The sequence below is a fragment of the Lissotriton helveticus genome, chromosome 8 (assembly GCF_964261635.1).
Source record: "Lissotriton helveticus chromosome 8, aLisHel1.1, whole genome shotgun sequence".
NCBI classification, from domain to species: Eukaryota; Metazoa; Chordata; class Amphibia; order Caudata; family Salamandridae; genus Lissotriton; species Lissotriton helveticus.
In genome coordinates, this window is record NC_136069.1 from 1177296910 (window position 1) to 1177320907 (window position 23998).

Consider the following 23998-nt stretch of genomic DNA (forward strand, 5'->3'; position numbering starts at 1 on the left):
GGATCTGATGTGTGCCTGGGGGGCTTCTTCCATTGTTTGATGTGGACCTGATGTGTGCCTGGGGGGCTTCTTCCATTGTCTGATGTGGATCTGATGTGTGCCTGGGGGGCTTCTTCCATTGTCTGATGTGGATCTGATGTGTGCCTGGGGGCCTTCTTCCATTGTCTGATGTGGACCTGATGTGTGCCTGGGGAGCTTCTTCCATTGTCTGATGTGGATCTGATGTGTGCCTTGGGGGCTTCTTCCATTGTCTGATGTGGACCTGATGTGTGCCTGGGGGGCTTCTTCCATTGTCTGATGTGGATCTGATGTGTGCCTGGGGGGCTTCTTCCATTGTCTGATGTGGACCTGATGTGTGCCTGGGGGACTTCTTCCATTGTCTGATGTGGACCTGATGTGTGCTGGGGGACTTCTTCCATTGTCTGATGTGGACCTGATGTGTGCCTGGGGGACTTCTTCCGTTGTCTGATGTGGACCTGTTGTGTGCATGGGGGACTCCTTCCATTTTCTGATGTGGATCTGATGTGTGCCTGAGGTCACTCCTATCATTGGCTGGTGTGTGCCTGGGGCTTCTTCTAACATTGTGTGATGTGTGCCTGGGGCCAGTTTTACCACTGGCTCTGAGCACCTCTGCAGTTGGACTTTATGTGACTTTAGGATAAAGGATGAGCACTTTCTGGGAATAACCTTTTATTTTTTTTCTGTCTTTCCAACAGCTGTCTCAAACCTGGACGAAGAGAGCAAACTGAGTGTGTACTTTCAGACACCGATTCACCAGCAAAGAAATATTTTCCTCCCCACCACCAGGCCGCCCTGTGTAGAGGAGCTGCACTACTATGCCAAACAGAACCTGCGCGGCCAGCGCAGAGGTAAGGACGCCAGCAGGGCCTCACAACGCCTTCATGCTTTGCAAGACTCTGCAGGAAATGTTTATGTCAAGCCAAGTTAGACAGAAGATTTTTCACACAGCCTACACTGCACCAGGATTGTATAGAGTTGAATATAACTGTGTCCACAGTATCACTCTTCATCAGTACACTCCTTCAATTATTACACAAGGTAACACAGCACTCCAGTACTTCCAAGTCACATGCAGCACAGTCCAACCATTGTGCAGATGGCATATTGTGACACCCTATATAGCACCCTGTTATATCCTGATCTAAGTATAATGCATTCTCTCTCACTAGTTTCCCTGCTGTTCAGCCATTGTGTGTGATGTCATAGAATTTGTATGTAGCTACTGTCCAGTTACTTTAGATGCATATACATCACCAAGCATTGGGCATGGCAACCGGCACAGAAAACACACACAAGACTTGGTACATCCATTCAGTTTCCCATCAGGTGCCAAGACTATTCCCCCTCCACCCCATGAGAGTTGGCACATTCCCTAAACAGGAGTACATACATTTTCAGTGCTAACAACACATCCTTGGGCCAGGCCTGGTTCTGGTCTCCTGTCAACACCTCAGAGCTCTTAGAAATATATCCCTGGAAAAGCGAGGGCGCTGTGGTGCCTTACAAGGGCCACGTAATACACGAAAGAGATGTCAATAACATAACATACACTATCATCTCCGTCAATGACCACACATACGAAAGGACTGATCATGTGCCATCCAGTTCCGGGTGATGACAGGCAGAGTCAGCACATGCTGCCAGGATCGAGTAAGAAGGCACTAAGTAAGGCCTCTCTCGACCAGCCTAAATCCCCGAGGAAGCAATTTTCCGAAACAATAAGGTACAATGAAACCTTAACTCACGAAGAATCAGGTCAATAACCCTTTATTCTTCTCACAATTTTTTCACTATTTATTCACCCCCATTGGTCCTGACGAAAGCCTATAGATCCTCTGACTACCAAAGGCTGAAACATGTTGACCTCTTTTTAAACCATGTATATATAGTGCACTTTGAATCCCTTATCAATTCGAAGAGTGCACCAAGAATTTTATTCACAGTCCGAATCCAGACTTATTAAATTGCCTTTGTCTGGCTGTCCGGACTTTTAATAACGACACCACCACTGAACCCCCACTTTCCACGATCACTACTGCCTTAAACCCAAGGCAAAACCTCCTGGTGGAGGGTGCACAATACAAAAAATGACTCGATGATTACGCACGCACGTGTATAAAAGCGGGGACACAGTATATACCGCTGAAGAGAAACTACCAACATACACGTGTATGAGGGTCATATTTGTTGGGAGATACCAGTTCCTCGACTTGTGAACCCAAGGTTTAAGCAGGACAAGTGATCCTTTCCCCCTTCTGATTAAGAGACATGTGCCATCCTACACATTCAATGTTTTATCTTAATTAAATGCCTGCTTTATGTACATTGTTTCTATGAATACAAGGCATGTACTGTTTCTACACTGGGCCACTAGAATTATGGGAGTCTGCGGTTGCAGCGTTTTCCGCATAGGTATGGATTTACTGCATTTGTCACACAATCCATCATCTGCTGCATAATCTGTAGATTTTACCAAAAAGAATAGCTACTGGCTCAAATGGATCAAATGTTACCTAAAAAACATCAACACATATTTCTGCCTAGTGGATGCCCTGTCGCAAGGATTGACTGGTCACCCTTCGGTTACTTACTGATGTATTTGGATATGAAGCTTGTACTTTTGAGGTGAAACCTTTGCCTGTACCATGTTAACATGTGCAAACATGGCAAAATAGTGAAGTAATACTGTCACAAAATGTGCATTTGCCTGCGTAATTAGCCTTTTCTTGCTGCATGATATAGTAAACCTAGCGGCATAATTTGATTTTCCGCTGGCATAATTCCAGTGGCACTGCCAAAAAATGTATTTGTCCCAAACAGAACATGTTAGTCAGAACCCAGTCACTCTCACTGGCACAACATGGCACAAAAACCATGTAGGTTGCAAAGCGATGGCAACTAGGTAGCACTTTTCTCTCTGTACCAAACATACATCAGTTATAACTAGCTCAGACATGAAGAAATTCATGGCAGGAATGAAAATAGATGCAGGGTAGAAGCTGTTTCTTGGTTTGTATTTCAGTCTTATTTTCCTAAACATAGTATGATGGGTGCAATCTTTTACCGGAGTCAGGACCCTGGCCGCTGCGCCACACCTCTTCCACAATATGGCAATTAAGACACAGGAACAAGCCACCCACTGTGAGCCAGCAGCTCTGCTAAAGTCGTCACAACCAACCAGCATGTAGAAATGCCCACTCCTGCAGCTAAACCAAGCGGACGATATCCTTATATTTCCACATATTGCTATGTACAACGCTTTGGTTAAAAGATGCAATTCAGTTATTAATACCAATAAACATAGCAGTAAGATCGAAAAATCACCTGTGTTCATCTACACTACACAGCCACTATTATCATTGAATTTCACTTCATACAGCCTCAAGCTCAGAGTATGCCCATATTCACCGACGAAAACAAGCCAATAGTTAAACGAGGCGAACAGCGCAAAAAAATAATTTATTCTGGAGCGCTGCTGCCATTGGAGCGCAGGCGCAGTGGCACCGGGGCCCTGAGGGGCCTGCTGAACCCTGACTATTGCTGTATTTCACAGTTCAAGCTGCGGCCGAGGGCCCATTTCCTTCTTCGCTCTTGGGACCCTGACACTGGGCTAACCCACTACTTGAATCCTTCGATGACTTTGTGCAACGTTTTACTAAACAAATTAGCCAGAAACTTTGCAGACTTTTGATAAGGAAGTAGTGAAAGCAATGTTACACAGTGGAAAAAAAACAACCGTCACTTTGTTTAATGTTGAAATTTAGAGTTGACTCAATTCTGTTTTTCATATTTTTTTGGGTAGAAGAGGGTCACGTCATGGGGTGTAGGATGCACTGAAGGAAGCCGTTTAAATAAGTAAGATTTAGCTATTTATAGTGTACGAACATCAAAGCCTGAAACGAGAAATATAGAAATACATGGATTAACGTGTACAATGAATTCACTTTTCTCACAAAGACCGGCGAGCTGCAAAAAGAGGCACCTTTTACATCTTTACTTTTATTGATTTGAGGAAAAAACTGTTGTAGCGTTATGCTTCAACCAGCTTTAAAATATCCAGTTTTTGCTGACGGCTGGCAGCAGCGAGAAACGGTCACTGCATCTGCATACAGCTCTTGTGCAGCGTTACCGTTTTTGTGAAACGCACCGAATTCTTTCCGTGAAGGAAAGAGGGCGCTTTCTGCCACCTAGTGGTTAAAGCGGTGAACTGCACAAGAGGATGGATTACTGAACGAAACTTGTGTTACTGATGCAAATAAACTCTAAAGTGTCCATCTGATTATCATTAAATGATTATCAAGCGCAGTCTACTTACACAAACGGAAAGAACTGTGCTATGTGTAAAGTTTAATCAATCCACTTTACAATGACCTGCAACTGTGATGAAATAAAATGAAAGCCAGTGTTTGTAAAGCACGAACAATGACCCGAGGGTGTCAAGGCGCTGGGGGACCGTCGCCAAGATTAAGCGAGCTATTGCCCAGAGTCATATGGTGCTGGGGTAACCTGCTGCGGGAGCCGAGGATTGAACCGTGAGCCTCTGTATTCCAGAGCCAGGAGCCCTGGCCACTGCGCCACACCTCTTCCCGCTGCGCTCCAGAATAAATGTCTTTTTTGCGCTGCTTCCCCTTTACATGTGTGATAAAATCTATATTTTGCATTTTCTTGCCACATAATTTAGTTAATTCTTACTATAAACGAGGGCGTGGAGTTTCCCCTTACAAAACAAACAACAAAAATAATCACACCAGTGTAAAGAAACATTATGACCAGGGCACAAGTCCTAAAAAAAGAAGTGGGGGGAGGCTGTCATCGGAAGTGACGTCACAACAGGAAGTGACGTCACGAAAGGTGGCTCCGATCTCGTCCAAGAGAGGCCAAAAAGGTGAAGTCCAGCTGTTTGGCAGGGGGCACAGCGTCTACCCTGTAAAATAAGTTGTGGGACGCCGTCCACCCGTGTGGTACCCCGACTCGAGCCCTGATTACAACCATGCCTGGAATTATCCGGAAGAGTGACATTACCATTACTAGAACCCTGTACAAACGAGGGTGATCCAACAGGCAAAAGTAAAGAGTTTTCATAGAAACAGGGATTTACTCTTGTGCTATGCAGAGAGCTACGTGCTTCCTCAACTTCTTGCACGTGAAAGAACGGTGTGTTGGACACTTTCCAATCTTTCTAAAGATGGGGTCAGTGGAGACCCTTCAATTCAGATCTTTTTTCCATAGGGCTTTCTAAACGCTACTTTATCATATCTCCTGTGTTGGACATCCGGCGCCCAAATTATCCTTTGACCAGTACAACTCTGTGTTTTGTGGTTGCGAGGTCTGTGGTTTTGCGAATTGCAAACACTTTTGTAGGACAGACCCCTTGCTACAGGTGCCCCTGGGGGCTGGGCAGTTCACGAATAAAGTACACCTTTAGCACCATACCGATGGATGCAAAGTGTGAGCAACACCAGCCAAGCGCAAATCCCATTGGAGCACACCGCGATGTTGCCTATGCCCTGTGTAAAGAATGAGAAAGGCACAACCACTCCTGAAATCCTGCTTGCATGCTCATCGTTGACCCAAAAATTGAAGGGGCAGATTTACTAATGTTTCAGACAACACAGGAAAGGAACTTGCTGTGCTGCTTTGTATGATACAGAGAAAGCAGAAATGTGCAATATTCACTAAGATATGGCGCAGTTCTGCTCTCTCCTAGTGCACTGTGTACTGCCTAGCGCCAGCGCAGGCACCCTTACGCCATGATGCAAAGGTGCCTGAGATACGAGCAGGATTGGTTTTGTGCTGGAAGTGATATTTTCCTACACAAAAACAGTCCTTACAGGCTTTTTCCTTTTTCAAGTGAGCACACTCAGAAAGATGACCTAATGAGGAGAAAGAAAGATATTTCTTCCTGTTACGCCTCTCTGTTGTAGGCACGCCAATTTGGCAGAATGCCCTGTTTTCTTTAGTAAATATGGGATTGTGTCAAATTCCATGGGAGGATGCATGGTAACGCTCACGATCCACCCACAGAACTCCTACCATGACGAAATGTAATGCAACGAAGCCCAAGTAAATGTAATGTAATGTAATGTAATGATGTCTTGTAAAGCGCTTGAATCACCCCACATGGGGTATCTCCACGCTGTAGACCGCTGGGGAACCCGTCCTGGCTTTCCCTGTGAGATGGTCCCTACTGGGTATCTCCAAGGTGAAACCAGGCATCCCCGGCATATGTGGGGGGCCATTGTGGAGATGAGGCAAGCTAATGCCCAGAGTTGCCGAGTGTGATCCCTGGTTAGAGTAGGCACCGAGGCGAGAATTATCGAGTCCGCTGACCCTGGTCCACCACCCTGCCGCGTCGGGAATTGAACCCTGGTCCCCGGCCGTCCTCTGCTTCCGGGTCTGCTGCCTATAACCAGTGAGCCACACCCGCTCCACTAAGTCACTGGGTTGCTTTACATTTCTTCACAAAAGCCATGCAAAGCAGTGCAAATCGCCCCATGCGTGGCTTTGTATATCCCATTTAAGAACTTGCATTGCCTTGCAACGACTTGCATCCCTCAAGGACAAAGTAAATCCTTAGTAAATGAGCCATGAAGTTCCCTATTACATTAGAAAGAACCCCTCAAAGACAAGCTTGTTAAAAAGTCACAAGCACATAAAAAAAATAATTTGGAGGTCAGGAAGTGGGGGCAATAGTTGATTATACCACAGTGATTTTTACATACATGGTGAGAAAGATAAGACATCAAGGGCTAAATTTTAGAAGCCTTTTTTTGAGCATGTTAGCTTTTAGTTATTTTCAGTAAAATGCTGTAAATGCGTAATATGCCCCCACCATATTTACATAAAGGGGTTGTTATTACCCAGCACAAAGTCATCTTTAAAAAAAAAATGCTAAGTGATTATGTTGGGAATCAAACCTGTTAATGACTCTTAATTAAGATGGATTATCGAAAAACCTTGATGAAGCAACATCTCTTGTCCTCTTTCTGGGCTTAAAGAGCAGCATAGAAAATACAGCAATTACAAACCATAGCATTGGAACACATTTCAAATCTCATTGAATTCACAAATAATATGAGGTGTACTAACGAAAATCGATTAGAGTTGTAGATCTTCTTGAAATTCGAATTCATAACATTTAGCCATTTGAAATTGCCACAAGGTCGACATTTAAATGTACCACAAATGTGCAGTGGCATATTTAACTTTCTTTTTTGGTTCTCGAAGAATGGAAAATATTGAAAATGCCTATTAGATTCAGGGATAATCCATCCTCATCCTCATCCGGTAGACACACTAACCTTTGCCTTTAACAGCAGCACATTTGCATGCATCTCCAAGGTGGAATACTACATGTAGAGGCTATGTAAACATCAACAAACATACAACTTTGTGATTTTCCACCCACTGTTGCAGGTTGACCCAGTCACCCCTATCCGTAAAAATGAGATTGCCACATAATTGTCTGAATTTCTGTATTCATAAATGCACTTTGCAAGAGTAACATTACACCAATTCAGATTTTTTGTGTGAATCAGGATTAGTCATTTATCCTTTCTTTGTGCTCTTAGGGTTAACTTAGGTGCACAAAATGCTTTGAGAATCAAGACCTCTGCGTCTAAAGGGCTCACCATTTAGCTTCCTGTGTAGCACCTTTCTTTCTGGTCACCTAGCACGTCACAGCATACAAGAGCACCTCAGTAGTTAACAGCAATCCACCATCCACATGACTCCAGCCATCCGCAGGCCAAAACTAGATTATTAAAGACCTTGCTTCATTAAAGTCCCACAATAGTCCATCTCATGTTTTCAAAACTTCCAAAATATGGCAGCTGGAATTGTAATCCGGCATCTTTCATTGCACATGACACCCTTATGGTATAGAAGTTTCCCTTTACTGTCCCTTTTCGAACACAATTTAAAGCGTTAACCCTGGTTCACAAGACCCTCAACTACAAGATGTCTACACACAACCAAAGAAACTCTTTCAGCCGCTTGCATTGGCACGTTGGTGTTTCAGATTTCTGAAAGGATGTCGGGAAAATGACTCGCTCCATTGAGATAATAGATAAATAAAACATCCTCCTATTTCGCGATACGTATACAGAGAAACCATCTGGACTATACAAAAAGCTTGAAACTGGACGCTCCTAAAAACGAAGGGGCATATTTACAAGAAACTGTCGAGGCATGGTGTTACACCAAAATTGGTAACGCTGTGCTACGACAGTTTCAAAACACAGGGATGTGCCGTATTCACAAGAATGCAGCACACCCCTGCGTTACCCCTAGCGCTGGCGCTAAAAAAGCTGCCTAGCGCTATTTTGCTAGGGTACCTGCCTTGCAGGGGCAATTGTTGATGTGCAGGAAGAGACACCTTCCTGCACATACACAATCTGTACAGGCGATTTTCTCTCTCTATGTGTGCTGTATAATTCAACACACATGTGGAAAGATCAAAATACTAGGAGAAATAAACCATTTCTCCTCTTATCGCCTGCTTAAGACCAGGTATTCCCTGATAGTATTTTTGGCATTGCCCCATACCTTGTAAAAATGGAGAAGCATCAAAAAGCAATAGGTGTCACAGTGGGACAACAATATGAGGCCCTGTCCCACAAACTGGACACTGTCGCTATTGATGTTAACTTGATCAGGGCTGACCTTGCAAAGACCAATGAAAGGGTCAAGTCCCTTGATCTTAAGACATCTAGCCTCACGACCGACGTCTCCGATCTACAGGCTGAGGTCGGTAACCTACAGACTGCCCAGACCTACTTTTCTCGACGCCTGGAGGATTTCGAGAGCAGGGCCCGGCGGAACAACGTCCGCCTGATTGGTGTCCCAGAAACGTTGGGGGCCTCTCCGGTGGACTTACTGGTGGAAGACGTTGTATTGAACCATCTAGCACCCAAGGGCCTTAGTAAGTTCTTTGCTGTGGAACGTGCGCATAGGATCCCTGGAGGCGCGCCTAAGTTGGGTGCCGCTCCGCGTCCCATCATCGCTCGAATTTTTAATTTTCGGGACAGGGACGCGATCCTGCAAGCGTCGCGCCAGTCGGGTCCGACTGCTTTCGAGAATACTACAGTCAGCTTCTACCCGGACTTTACCCAGCAGGTCCAGAAACAGCGACTTGGTTTCCAAGGAGTGAAGAAGAGGCTGAGGGACAGAGATATGAAATATGCTATGCTTTTCCCGGCCCGTCTACGTGTGGTGTATAAAGAGCGGACATTTTTCTTCGACCATCCTGAGGCCGCAAGTGACTGGCTGGACTCCCTGCCTACGGGGCAGGAACATTCTGAGAACTTTGGACATTCCGGTGGTGCAGAAGGCGGCCCGGTGGAACAAGAATAGAGATCGAGATCGGCCCCCTTTCAATGGACTTGACTTTCAGCTGTGGTTTGATGCCACGACATTATTGCTTGCAAATGTTTCTTCCTTTTGAGAGTGGGCGGGGGGGTGGGTGACCCTTCCTCCTCTGGGGTTCTTTTCGTAGATTAGTTGGGTACTTGGGCGACAGGCACACTGCAAGTTGGGGTGGCTTTTTAGTCTCACGCAGGGGTGCGGGGAGGGGGGGTGAGATGTCTGGGGGGTTTTTGGGGGAAGGGGGGTTGAAGTTTAGGTTTCATGTTTATTCACAAGGCACAGGAAACCATCAATTTTTATAGTGTTGATTGAATTTTTAATCATGACAAACCATGTATATTTGCAATGAAGTTTGCATTTTCACTGAACATTGTAATATATATTTTTATCGTATGAATTTTTATGAATACTTAAAAGAAATTAAAACCAATTTTATTGGAGAAAGCAGTTGCCTTATGTTCTTGTAGATAACTCTATCTGCATGTGTACTTGCTAGTAACGTTTGTGCATGCCTGGGAATTTTTGTTTATATATATTCACAAGGCACAGTAATGTCGAGCTTTTTTTGTACAGCGTTGCGCTGGGTGTGGGAGGTGGGCGGGGCTGCGCACTGGGATGGGGGGTAGGGGACTTCGATTGTTGTGTTGGAACGTCAATGGGTTGGGGGATAGGATTAAACGAGGAGTGGTGTTGCAACTGTTGAGACGTCTATCCCCTGATGTTGTTTAGCTCCAGGAGACGCATTTGCTTGGTAATACGTGCCATGCGCTGAATAGGCGTGGCTATCGTCTCCTGGCGCACTCGGGTTTCACTTCTGGATCCAGGGGGGCGGGCATTCTGGTCCGGAACTCCCTCCCTCTTGCTGTTGATGAGACCATCCTTGACGATAGGGGACAATATGCCGCCATTGTGGGGCGTTGGGAGGGGAAGGTGATAAGCCTGCTCTCTGTCTGCGTACCACCTGGCCTCCAGACTACTACCTATGCTGACCTGGGAAGGGTTGTCCTGGGGGTCCCAGAGGGTTTGTTGGTGGTGGGCGGGGACTTTAATTCTGTAGTTTCGGGGATGTGTGATCGCTATCCTCCCCGGGAACTTACGAAGGCTCAATCATGGTTAAGCGACTTCCTCGAGACTCTGGGGCTCACCGATTGTTGGCGATTAATTCACCCGGGGACTTCGCAGTACACCTTTCATTCTGGGGCACACGGTAGTCTCTCGAGACTCGACTATGTTCTGATGCCCTCTGCCCAGGCCACCGCAATACGGGAGATAAAGCATCTTGCTAGAGGTATATCAGATCACTCCCTGATCTGGTTGGTGGTAGACGCGCAGCTGGGGACGGAGGGCCGTTTGGCCCCGATTAACCCCTGGTACCTCCGTGATCCCAAAGTTAGAGTAGAATTGATCAAGACGCTCGACTATTATTTTGCGGAGAATGTCGGATCTGTGTCCTCCTCGGTCTCATTATGGGAGGCGTATAAAGCTGTTATCCGAGGCCAGGCCCTCTCCCTGATTAGTAACGTTAAGAGGCGTAGTCGAGAGGACATCGTCCGTATTGAGGGTGAAATCACTGCCTTGGAGGGAGAACTGGAGTCCGAGGTCACCCCAGATGGACTACACCTATTGGGTCTTAAGCAATTTGAATATAGAGCGTTGGTCACGGATGCTGCGAAAGTGATGAGCAGGGAACAGCGGGGACGCCTGTATGATGTTGGTGATAAAGCGGGGAAGCTGCTTGCCTGGCTGGATAAAAGGGAGAGTGCGAGTCGAGTGGTTCCTGTTATTGTGGATGTGAATGGTGTGAGTCACACTGAGCCGGTTGCAATAGTTGAATGTTTTGCTGATTACTTCCGGGAAGTGTATTCCCCTGTGTCCGATAGACCTGAACAGGATTCCCGCTTGCTTTTGCGCGATATTGCGCTGCCCTGTCTGTCTGATCCCGAAAGGGAGCTTCTTGATGCACCGCCTACGGTGGAGGAGGTTGCGACTGCTATCCGCTCTGTTCGTTCCGGGAAAGCCGCAGGCCCCAACGGGCTTCCTATTGAGCTCTACAAACTCCGCCCAGATACGATAGCCCCACATTTACGCTCGATGTTTCTAGAATCATTAGAGACAGGTTCCCTCCCTCCTGACCAGAGACTGGCGTCTATAGTGGTGATTCCTAAGGAAGGTAAGCCTTGTGATCGCTGCGCCTCCTTTCGACCTATATCTTTGATCAACGCTGAACCGAAGATCCTGGCTAAATTGCTTGCTAATAGATTGGTCACTGTTATAAGCGACCTGGTTCATCCGGACCAATCCGGCTTTATACCGCGTCGCAACACTGCGCTTAACCTCCGGCGATTGCATGGCGTTCTCACGCGAGCGGGAACGTTGCGTGAACCGGCCATTTTGGCGTCTTTGGATGCCACTATGGCGTTTGATACGCTGGAATGGCCATACTTATGGGCGGTCCTTGCTAAATTTGGTTTCGGTTCGGCCTTCATTGACTGGGTGAAACTGCTTTACACCGACCCCTTGGCTCAAGTGGTTGTGAACGGTCGAGTCTCTGCTTCCTTTGCGCTTGGTAGGGGCACGCGCCAGGGCTGTCCTTTGTCTCCTCTTTTGTTTGCCCTTGCCTTGGAGCCACTGGCGGCCTGGTTGAGGTGGGAGCCGTCCTTGAAGGGCATTAGATGGACTCCAGAATTTGAAGATCGCATATCCCTATATGCGGATGATATTCTTCTATATCTTACTTCCCCGCGAAAATCACTGTTAGTCCTCTTTGATGTTTTGACATCGTTCCGCAAGAACTCTGGCCTTGTCATTAACTGGTCGAAGTCTTGTGTCTATGTTCTTTCGGGAGACGCTCCTACTTTGCCCCGTGGCTGTCCCATTACAGTAGTGCGGGAGGGATTTAAATATCTGGGCATCTTTATTACCCTAGACCCAGGACTTCGATATGAACGCAATTGGCTGCCTCCTCTCCAGCGCCTTCGTGCCGATGTCCTTGCTTGGGGTAGACTCCCTCTCTCTCCCCTCGGACGGGCGGCGTTGTTCAAGATGATGGCGCTACCCCGTTTCCTCTACGCCTTACAGAATACATTAGACTGCTAGTTATTTCCGAGAGATTGAAAGTTTACAGAGACAATTGGTATGGGGGGCCGCTCTCGTATTGCTATTGCGAAATTGACGCTTCCGTGGTACGATGGCGGTGTCGCACTCCCTGATATTCACCGATACTACTGGGCGTCTCAGTTAGGGGCTATTAATCACTGTACCTATGCTCCTTCGCCGAATCCGGCCTTTGAGATGGATAAGTGGCTACTGCCTGGCGGAGATTACAATAGGGCTCTCTATTCTAGATCTGCTAGTAGGACTCTCACGGGCCCGACTAGGACGGCAGTCCAGGTCTGGCATCGCGCTATGGTGGCTCTAGGTTGGGCTGATAGGGTGACCCGTGCGACTCCGTTGTACGCATCGGATAAACTTGGGTCCCTTTGGCGATCGAAGGGTTTTGACAGGTGGGATGTGATCGGTATTAGCAAGGTGAATGACGTGTGGACCAAGGGGAGAGTTAAGACGTTTGATGAGTTGAGAACTGAATATGATTTGAATGATAGGGAATTCTTTCGGTACTTGCAAGTTCGACACGCGGTAATCTCGGTCTTTCCCTCGGGTACGGAAGTACCGGAGGCGTCCCCGCTCGAAGATAGGATACTGGATGGGTACGTTCCTGATAGCACGATCTCGCTTATATATAAAAAATTGATCAACTTCAGGGCTGATCTCTTATGCCACCTTCGAGAGGTGTGGACTAGCGATGGGCTGGAACTTGATCATGAAGACTGGCAGGCTGCGATCTCCTCCCCTAAGGAAGTGGCGATCCTGGCGCGTCTCCGGTTCGTCCAGCTTAAGATTCTACACAGGGTGTATCGGACCGGTCCTCGTCTGGTACGCATGGGCTTTTCTGTTGATGGACTGTGCAGGCGTGGCTGTGGTCTCGTGGGAACGTTTCTCCATATCATTTGGGAGTGTCCTGTTGTGATGCAATATTGGTCTCGTGTGCATGAAGTTATGAGTGAGGTTACGGGTGTGCGGTCGATGCCTGAGGCGAGGCGATGTTTGCTGAATGTTTGGGAACCGAATGATTATAGTGTGGCGCAAATTTGTTGGGTGACTTTAGGAAATATGATTGCCAAGAGAGACATTGCCCAACTGTGGGGTGCCCAGAGATCGCCGACAGTTCAGCTCTGGAAACAGAACTTGGACTGGTGTATGTTCAGGGAAAAAACGGTGTATATCTCCCGGGGCACGCCCCGGAAATGGGGGAAGGTATGGACTCAATGGAATGTGTATCGTGGTGAGATATGTACTCCCCCCCTTCCGGAGCTTGATGTTGACCCGCCATCTCCCCAACCCGATGTTTCCTCCACGCAGACTTAGACATATTTGATTGCTTCTGGTCCCTCTGCCCCCCGCACTTAAGAAATGTTTCTGCCTCCTCTTTGATATGTGCTTTCCCCCTCCCCCCCACACGCTGTAACTCTGTGATGATAGTTCTGCCTTGTGTTTGTTTTTTGTTTCTGTTTTTTGTACCTTTATATTTAATAAAAAGTAAAAAAAAAAAAAGCAATAGGTGTTGTGGCGGAACGCTCACTGCAACATCCATTGCATGACCCTTTCACGCTAAGTGCTGCGTGAATAGGGGCATTATTTACAAGCCATGTTAAGTAGCTTAACTCTGCCTTGTAAATAAGGCGAAGAAGTTGACACCACCAGAATGTTGGAAAAAGTGATGTTCTGGTGGCATTAACTCCTTGTAAATATGTCCTAGAGGCTTATTTACAAGCCTCTTGCATCGCCGGTGCATCACTTTCAACATGGAAAAAAGTGACGCATGGGCGGCTCAGGGGGTTTGTAAATAATCCCCTAAATTTGTTTGGTCAGCTCCTCAATGACTAACCTTAATGGACACTGAATGAAATGGCTAGTTTCAAAAAAGGCTTGTATAATAAAACCTTAACATTTAGGGTATGAAAAAGTTAGGCGTACCTACAACTCTAAATAATTACTATCAGAAATGTTAATAACATCAAATAAGACACCTCGCTTAGGCCACTACGAATGATGTCTCAGCCCTGGAAAAAAGTTTTTTTCACAGACACAGAAGAAATGGTTGTCCTGAAAATTAAAAACCGTGGATTGCCCCCTGATTTTGTGAGATCTTGACACTTTTTTTGTTTTATCTCCAAAAAACAGAGCATCGGCACCGAGGTGACAACAGAGGAAGAAGAATCTCTGCGTCAATCACCGTGGCCCCTCCCTTCCCCGCTTTTCCCGTCATCCGCAGTCAGAAGAGACGAGAGATCAAAGAGCGACCCCAGCCACCAGTAAGCAATTTTTTGATAACTTTGTGAGAAATTTACACTTGATTTTATTTGATACATTACTAGTTCCACAAAACAAAGAGCAGTGTTCCACATGGAAAATATTTGCCAATTATTTTGAAAAATCAATTCTAATTTACTGTGAGAGACAAACAGATATATCTGCAATGCCTGCTGAGAGTCTATATGTGTAAGACAAGTCCGCCTTTATTGTGGTACACTATCGATTATTGGAAATTCATCTGGACTCAATCATTGACAGCAAAATCAGTCATAATGGCAGCAAATAATCAACATTGGTGCAGACGGCACAGTGACCAATGGCGCGTGGTGAAAATATAAACCGTTATAAAGTGCACACATTCATTTCTGTTCAAGAAGATACTTGTATGTAGAATCCCACTTAGCACCGAATTTACCTTACTTATGCCTGCCAGGAATTTACAAGGGGATTCCTGGAAGGCGTAAGCCCATTTATGTTTGCGGAGGTCTCCGCCAGGTGTGCGGAGTTCTCTGGACCATTAAATCGCACTCAAAGGGGCAGGTAAGTGTATATTCCAAGACCTGGTTAGCCTTGGAAGTTTTCGAACATCCACAACATTACTGTTTTAAGTATCCACAGTAGCGGCTGCTACCAGACCCGGGTGGTGAGGTGGGGATGGGGGAGGTTGTGTGTGTGTGTGAATTTTTTTTTAAAACAAAAACACTTACCTGTGCCGACCGGCCGCCGCCTCTCCTCCGTCTTCTTCTTCCTGACTCCGGTCCCACAGCAGGATTCAAGAAGCACCCGGCTCCCAGCCTCCCGCAATTCAGCATTGTGATTAGTCTGAGCGTGGTTGATTGGTGCTCAGCCAGGAAATTGGTGGCCTGGGCATGTTCTCCATGCAGGCTGTTATGCATCCTGCAGTAGGAAGATGCAAAGTGCGTCTGAATGTTTGGCCGGCCAGCGAGGGGCGATGGGGCAAAAACACAGAGGACTGGGGTAGGGGAAGCATCAGTAGTGCGAGGGAAGCAACACAGAGGGTACGGAGAGGGAAGCAAACAGGAGGAGAGAGCAGCAAGAAGCTTGGGGAGGAAGGTAAACAGGCAAAAGAGCAACGGAAGTGGTCTGGGGAGAAGAGAACCACACTAGCTGGAAAACGTGCACTCTTGTGGAGTGTTTAAACAGAAAGAAAGACGGAGCACCTGAAAAATGAGCAGCTGAAGAGCATAAATAATGTGTGCATTATCCAGAGGATTATCAAATACAACAACAAAGCACACAAAAACTAATGAATAAGAAGCAAGCAAATGAAAGTGACAAAGAAGCTACCCAATGGTAAGCAATGTGCGGCTTCTAAGCCCTCTATAAGCTCAGAATATGTCTTGCAACAGACAGCGCATGCGCTGTCTAATAGGCAAGACCTAAAAATGAGAAACCAGCCATGATCCTGCCTCGAAACTCAAAATGCCCAGATTGTGAGTGGTCCTTTTATCCTCGTTTTGTCAGGGAGAACCACACTAACTTCATAAAAATCCCTAAATACAACAATTTCTCTCCTGGGTGATTTTTTTAGCTCACTTTCACTCCACAGGTGGATAGAAAAAAAGTGCAGATTACTCCTGTTTCACAATGTGCAATTTTTTTACAACGCCTTTTGAACAGATTCAAAATACTCAAGTTCTGTATTAAAAGTAAGGAAGAAGCCCTATGAAACTGAGTGAGCGCGTGCACGCCTGGTACTTCCCATAGGCCTCTGCTCCGCCCTCGCGGTCTGCCCGTGCAGTTCACGCCTCCAGCATTGATAGCACATCATACCATTACTGCCTGCCACTGTTAATGTGTTTATTGTAAATGGGGAGTGTAACTCACAGCTTACACTGTTTAACTGTGTTCGAAACACTTTCTTTTTCGTCAACCTGCGAGTATGTGTTGCAAAAAGTGTGAGAGACAGATTTGGCTTGGAAATAGATACTTCGCAGATTAAGGGTTATTTTATGTCTGTGATCTTAATTAATCACAAGTCTAGATGCACAGGGCCTGAGTTGTCAGTTCTGTTTGACTTGTGTTAACATAGTTAAAATGCTGCCTAAATCGCACCCAGGCATGGTCAAGCAAACATTCCCAAAGCGTTTCAGCCTATGAAACAGTAGGATGTGCTGATAACTCCTTATGCCAAAGACAACCTGCCCATGGGAATCCTGTACATGGAAATAAAGCCCTTCTTTGATGACATTGTCAGAAGATTGACGGCAGTGATTCATTTGTAAATATATAAATAAGTGCAGGCGGCCAAAGTTTTTCCTAAGAGTCTGCACCGGCACTGTTGAATGCCGGGGTTGCGAAGCAAAGGCAGCGTAGTTTAAATTCCACCACAAGCCTCTTTCTTCCACCCCCTTACGCTTTCTTTCTCCTTAACTCATTCTTGTGGGTTCTTTTTCATGCCTGCTTTCTCCCTCTGACAGTGTTTTCTTATCTTTTTCTTTCTTTTCTCTCTCGTTACGCCCTTTCTCGCTCTGTGTCATAGTATGATGCTGAAAAATATGTCCCCCTCTAAAAATGAGTGACAATGCCCACCACATGTAAGCACCTGCACAAATTTAGCACTGGCTACTGGCACAGAGCTAGGACATTTTAAAATTAGTCTTTGATTCTTCCTCACCCTTACAGTTACACACCTTATCAAGTGCTATACAAATGCAAACTTTTTTCTCTCTTCTCTCCTTCCACTATCCTTCTCAATCCAAATAACTGACTAACATATCCGCCACTCATATTACTTTATATTTCACTATACTAATTCACCAATAATCCTTTATGGGTTCCAGAGTAGTGTGCTACTCACCGAAAAAGCACTTTGACGCCTCGTCAGCGGTAGTAAGCGCTATATAAATGCAATTACAGTACAATACATAACTTCACCAAGAGTGATCCTGTAGGGCCTGCAGCAACATAGACAAGAGTGGCTGAGCTAGAAAGTGGGTCAGTGATTTAATATGAAGCACAACATGCCCTTATTGGGTGCCTCCAAGACTATGTGACTGATAAACCAAAAAAGGGATAGAGGCGGGGCTTGCTGGGCTCCACACCAGTCGTATTACCTTGGAACTCTTGAGTTTTGCTGTGGGAGTTCCACCTTCTGCTCCCAGGCTACTGATGGGATTATTGGGTACCAGACCCCATAAAGACCCAAAGCCATGCTCTGTTGTAAATAGGATATTCAAGATAGTGCTTGCCAATCAGTCACACTTGGCGTGTAGGACTCGGTCAGCTGCGGGGGCGATACAATGAGATCTAGCACCTACATATACAGAGTGTGAGAGGTTGTGCAACACTCTTGGGGCTGTGCTTCAGCGTTCCTCCACGTGGCTGTGGACTGTGGCACACAAGAAGAAAGGAAGGCAGCACTGAGGAATGTATGGTGCATGTGAGTCTGTAGGCTTAAGAAGTTGTGCCTGCTTTTTCCCTGCCTAGACTGGAATATGCCTCGTTACCCCGCATGCTTTTTAAACACATGCCATTACAACGACCGCGTTGTAATAACGCATGCCATTACAATGCAAGTCGGAACAACGACTTGCTCTGGGGCGGGGAGCTGGATGTTGGAATAGTATAATTTATTATTCCGACTCCAGTCTGTGCGACAGTAGGGAAAGTGTTGGATTTTAAATGCAACACCTTCTGACCCCTAGAGCAAGTAGTTGTAATGGCATGTGTTGTAATAACGTGGTCGTTGTACACAAACCGTGTTGTAATGGCATGCGTTGTTTCGGATTCGTGGTAAACAATGTTCACCCCTAGACTGACATCCCAGCAGAGAGGAACCCGGGGTGGAATGGAGACAAGAGTGGTAGAGGGGAGAAACCATCATGACCCTAAAGAAGATCAAGGGGAAAACAAAGAAGGCAAAAGGGGCTATGATGGACTTTCTCATCCCAAGCATCATTCCGGGTAGAGGGAGGAAGAGTGGGCGCTCGACACCAAGAATGAAGAGAGCGGCCCAGAGGGAGGGGTTCTGGTGGCCTTGAAGGAACTACAGGATACAACAAGGAGTACTGATGAGAAAAAGCAACTCAATTGTGGCCACCCTTTCATCACCAGACAAGATGGCAGGAAGGATGAAGGGTGAGTATCGGAGGGGCGGTGCAGCAGATCTTGGGCATGCAGACTTCTGTCATGGGGTTGGGCTCTGATGACAAGAAACAAAAGCAGTTGAAATCCAGCCTCATCCCTGCAATGATCTGAGTAGAAACACAGTTGAAGTGTGTGGAAGACACCACAAAGGCCTGTTGGGTGTCCCAGAGATGAACCTGACAGAGGCCCCCTAGGGGGAAGATACAAGGTGTTTTGGAGGAGGGGATCCTCTCAGTTGAACTCTCAATGAGGGTGATGGTACCCAATGCATAAAGCTTACCAGCCAGAGGACATCTTTGGGTTCCTAATGCATGGAGATAGTAGAACTGGGTAACCCTTCAGCAAGAGAGCTTTGTTGCATAAAGCTAGAAACAGGAGAGATGCCACGCTACATGTGAGAACTATTCTAAGACTGCCAGATTATAGTCAAGCAATGCAGCACCGTCTACAGCCCATCAAAAAGGGCCTTCGAAAATTGAAATTTGGGGAATCCTGGTGGCACGGCGAGAAACTCTGAGTTGAATTAAATGGCAAAACACACACCTTTATGCCGGTAGAGGTATTGAACTCATTTGTGGAGGCACGACTGAATGAAGCCAGATGCTCGGACAGAGGATGGCTGTTGAATTTGTTTGCTCCCCCTTGGATATCAGTCTTATGAAGGTTCCAGGCATGAAGGTACATATACAGTTAATGGACTGTGAGTGGCACTCCGAAATGTAATTTGAGTTTTGGGGTTAGTAGTGATTCCCTTATGCCCTCCCTCCCCCCACTTTCTTCCGTAAATTTATACTCGCGTGAAAGGACAAGTTCATAAATCCGGGAATATATCACGTGAGGATCTGGAGAAATGACATGTTTGCGTATACTGCATTGTAAGATGCAATGTGCTCTTTAAATACCAACATTTTAGACAAACTCAAAACTGCAGTCTGTATAGTCTTATAAAGCATAATTCATATGCAATACATTCTCAAGCATACATTAGAACGGTGCTATAAACACATGAACATCTGCTGCCCCTTTTGTCTTTAACTTCTCTGCCCATCAATCTCCACAGCTATTGCCCTGGCAAACGTGATTGACAGCATAGTGCCCCTGAAGCAGGTTTAAGTGGCGTATGTTACACTTTATACATTTAACAAACACATCCACTTCAGACCTGTTTTCCTTTTTTCCAAATTTAAAAGTAAATACCTGTAGAGGAATAGATGGTTTTCTGTTTGAAATTATCTGTAGAAAGCAGTAAAAAAAATAGGAGCTGTTAAGTCAATAGCAGATTTGTTATTACTCTATTGAATTTAAGGGTATGACCTAGGAAGGATGAAAGACCACACCATCCCTGCAAGGATTGAAATCTGTGACTTCGTTGTTACACGCAGATCTCAATGGAAGGTGTATTAACCCCCTAGGCTATCTTACCGGCTTGTCAACGAAACATGATATAGCAGAGGTCACACTTGGGGGTAGATTTTCAAACATTTTTTGCTGGGTTAGCATCACAAAAGTGATGCTAACTAGCACAAAATATTTTGTACCGATTTATTTACCAGTGCAAAGCTTGTTTTACGTTGGAAAGTACCCTGAAAGTAACGCAAAGCAGCACAAGGCACTGCTTTGTGTTACTTAGCTCCAAGGGGGTGTTACATGGGCATTCTCATACTACCACCCATGCTTATTGACGCAAAACCCTATCTACAAACAATTGTAGACACAGTTTAGCGCCAAAAGTTAATGCCACTTCAAAGGAGGCGTTAATAAGAGAAATGTTTTGATTTCTCCTTTCAGTTCTGACTTTGCATGCGTGCTGCACTGTGCAGCACACTTACAATGTGGGAAAAGTGTTTAAACTTTTCTAGGCATAGTATTTTGCACAGGAAAGGTACCCTTCCTGTACAAAACCTATGCTAGACTCAGGCATGCACCCTAGCACTATGGCGCTAAGGGTTGTGCCTGGCGCGTGGCACCTGAAATCAACTCCGGCACCAGGGAAAGGGAGGAGAGTGCCATACCTCTGTAGATATGGCGCTCTCCTTACCCTTCCTGTCACGCAATACAGCGCATCCTCTTTGGGGGCAGCGCTGTGTTGCGTGACTTTATTTTTACAAATCTGATCCTTCGAGTCAAGTGCAGAAGCAGGAATTGTACCTATGTCTCCACACTCTAAAACCAGTGGCATAACCACTGAAGCAACCAGCCTTCCTCAGAAACTCAGGATTTGCCTTGATAAATAATGTGCTATCATTTCTGTGCTGATGAGTCACTCTGGAATCACTGACAGAATAGCAGTAATAAAAATATCATATCAATAAATATCGAGGGCCAAAATACCAAGAAGGTAGGTGCAAATAGACAGATATAGGTTTTCTATTCCTAACTCCATAATTACGTACATTGAAGATGTATATATCGAAAAGGTACATATGTTTGGAGTAATATATAGTAAAACAATGCTACCTATAGAAACTTACCTTCACAATATTTTTGTCCTTGACATTATTGACACAATATGTTGTCCATACAATATTTTTTGCCTGATGTTTTGTCTAAACACCGTCGCTCAGACTATACAATGTTAGTAAGCAGTAGTAATGATTTGCTATTTTGTGTAGCTCAATAGCACTGAGGCTTACAGCGCTTATATTTCTAAGTAAAGGTCTCCCAAGCCAGTGCTTAATTTGAGCTGGTGGTTTCCGGTGCTCATCACCGGCACTAAATCATCAACACTGGCGATTTTCATGAGCACCAATTAAGGATGCATTAATTTACAGGGAGATTAAGTGATTTTCCCAGAACCACAGGATGTTGACCCATGCCGCGACTCCAACCTGCTTCCACAGCTCCGAAGTCTGCAGCTCTGGCCATCACGCCACATCTTCACCACACTATTTTAGGCGGCGCTAACAGGAGAAATGGGCTGGTTCAAGCTGCCTCCTGACGAGAGCCCAGCAGTTATTATTGTACAAATTAACCACTGGTGCAATGAAGTGTGTATAGCTCATGATTCTGCCTCTGCACAAACAGGGGTTTGCGCTAGGGTCAGAATTTTCCAGCTCACTTTTAATCAGGGCTTTATCTTCTTTTAGATATTGATTGGTGCAATCTCGTGCTGCTTCATACCCATTTTAGGTCTAGCATTACGCAGTGCTTAATTTGTAAAAAGCATAAGTGCCAGGGCCCTCGTCAGGAGGCCACCACAGCTTTCACAATTCATTGCCCCTGCCAGGGCTGCCAATGACAGTACCAGTACAAATACAAAACATCACACTGCTACAAGTGTGACATTTCAGACTGTTTGAGGCCCCCAAAGCTATAAGAATGGCTTGGGTGGCTGTTATTAATTGTTTTTAATGTATATTGAATTAATAAACAACTGTTCTTCTGCTCACCTTTTAATTGCAAAAACAGCTCCACCATGTGGCAGCTGTCACAAGTGCCGGTGTTGGCAATAAAGTTCCGGTGCCGAGCACTGGAAACCACTGGCTCAAATTAAGCATTACATTGCACCCAGTCACTACTTGTTCTGTGAAATCTGAACCCCCATTTAATTTCAACTGGTAAAATCTGCTGGAATTTAATGAGGGGAAACGGCCAGTTAATTGCAGGGACATGCAGATTTTGATGCGGTAAGCCCCAAAATCTACATGCTACTCAACATCGTTTGGAGAACACTTCCAATTGGAGCTATTTATCGCACCTGCTAACTGTTGAACCTGAACTCGTAATCAGGGTATGTGTTTGTGATGCATTTATTTCACAAAAAACATCTTTTTTTACATGTGGTGAAATACACCACGGGGAAAGTTGTGTTCTGCTACAATGCAGTAAGATATAATTTGGGATGTTTCTGAAAGAGAAAATACCACCCACTAACAAAGTAGGTAAGAAAAGGCGATTGGCCACATAGGCTATGATATAGGCTGTGTAAGCCCGTAATGATCATGCCAGGCAAGGGGTGATTTGTGGAGTAATTCCTTAATATGTCATGTGTGTGGTAAATGACAGGTTCACAGGGCTACTAAGATGCAGGGTGGTGTTTCCAATCCCTATAGCTGCAGCTCCAGGTACCATTTTGGTCTTTGGTCCGCCTGCATGCTTCTCAATACAGCCAGCACCTGTAAACGTGCCAGTAATAGCTACCCTTTTTACTGGCTTACATCTAATACATTTAATTGTTTTGGGAGTGGCTCTGTGCCATATGACTGGGTGGTCCAGCTGTGAACAAATGGCACCTACTACAGTCTGTCTACCGCAGTCTGTGCCCGTTGAGCACTAAATCTGCGCCATAACCCTACACTTTCATTGGAGGAGAAAGCGACATTGTGGGACTGCTTGCTGCAGTGGTCACTGTGTATAGGAGATTGGCAGTCTACCAATTCCAGCCAAAGAAAGGAGGTGTATACAAGGGCTCCACCCAGAGTCACTGTCTACAAGATAAGTTGGCACATGCACATGTGTGATCCTCGTTCCAGAGTTTAGACATTCTACAATAGTGTTATGTACCACAAGTATCAAAATACTCTACTTCTTTTCAAACTTGCAGGCCCTCTTCACTTAATGTTTAGGGTCAGACATTTGCATTTTAATGTTTGGCTCTTTTGGAGGTCCCATTTGCAGGTGCACAGTGGGGTAATATTCAGTGACTACTCCTCCACGATGGCGGAGGAGCGTCGTCCCACTGCTTTTAAGCAGTGCAAATTAAGGAAACATAAAAGGATAATAATTTTGAGTTATTATCATTTTATGTTTCCGTCAATACTGGTTTCCATGCTGCTTTGTAGGCCGGCAGGTGGGCGGTGTTGCTCTGCTCTCTGAGCATGGCAGGGGAGGAGTGGTTTGCACACTCCTAAGTGCACATGACTAAAAAAATAAGTCATATGCACTTTTCCTGTTCTCCATGGAGGCTGCATTACAGCTTGCATGGAGAACATGCCCAGGCCCCCATTCCCTGGCTGAGCGTCAAACCAGGACGCTCAGACCAATCACAACTCTGCACCCTCTCCCCCCCACCTCCCACGAGCCATGCGGCCTCCACTGTGCTCAATGTTTCATTTGTAAAAGAAGTCAATAAATAATAAGTAAACACAAGGAGATGGTGGATGGATCGCTGAAACTTTTCAGATCCTTG

General features: G+C 45.7%; 1 protein-coding gene and 1 long non-coding RNA gene across 2 annotated transcripts in view; one reads left to right on the forward strand and one right to left on the reverse strand.

The window, feature by feature from the left end:
• LOC144771913 (uncharacterized) overlaps positions 1-23998 on the reverse strand; it is an 825386-nt gene that overhangs the window by 658924 nt on the left and 142464 nt on the right. The window lies entirely within an intron of this gene.
• The window catches only part of NHS (NHS actin remodeling regulator), a 460129-nt gene that overhangs the window by 373936 nt on the left and 62195 nt on the right, over positions 1-23998 (forward strand). Inside the window, exons 2-3 of the mRNA XM_078658108.1 lie at positions 717-869; positions 14629-14759. Of these exons, the coding sequence (XP_078514234.1) occupies positions 717-869; positions 14629-14759 (284 nt within the window). The remainder of the gene's footprint in view (positions 1-716; positions 870-14628; positions 14760-23998) is intronic.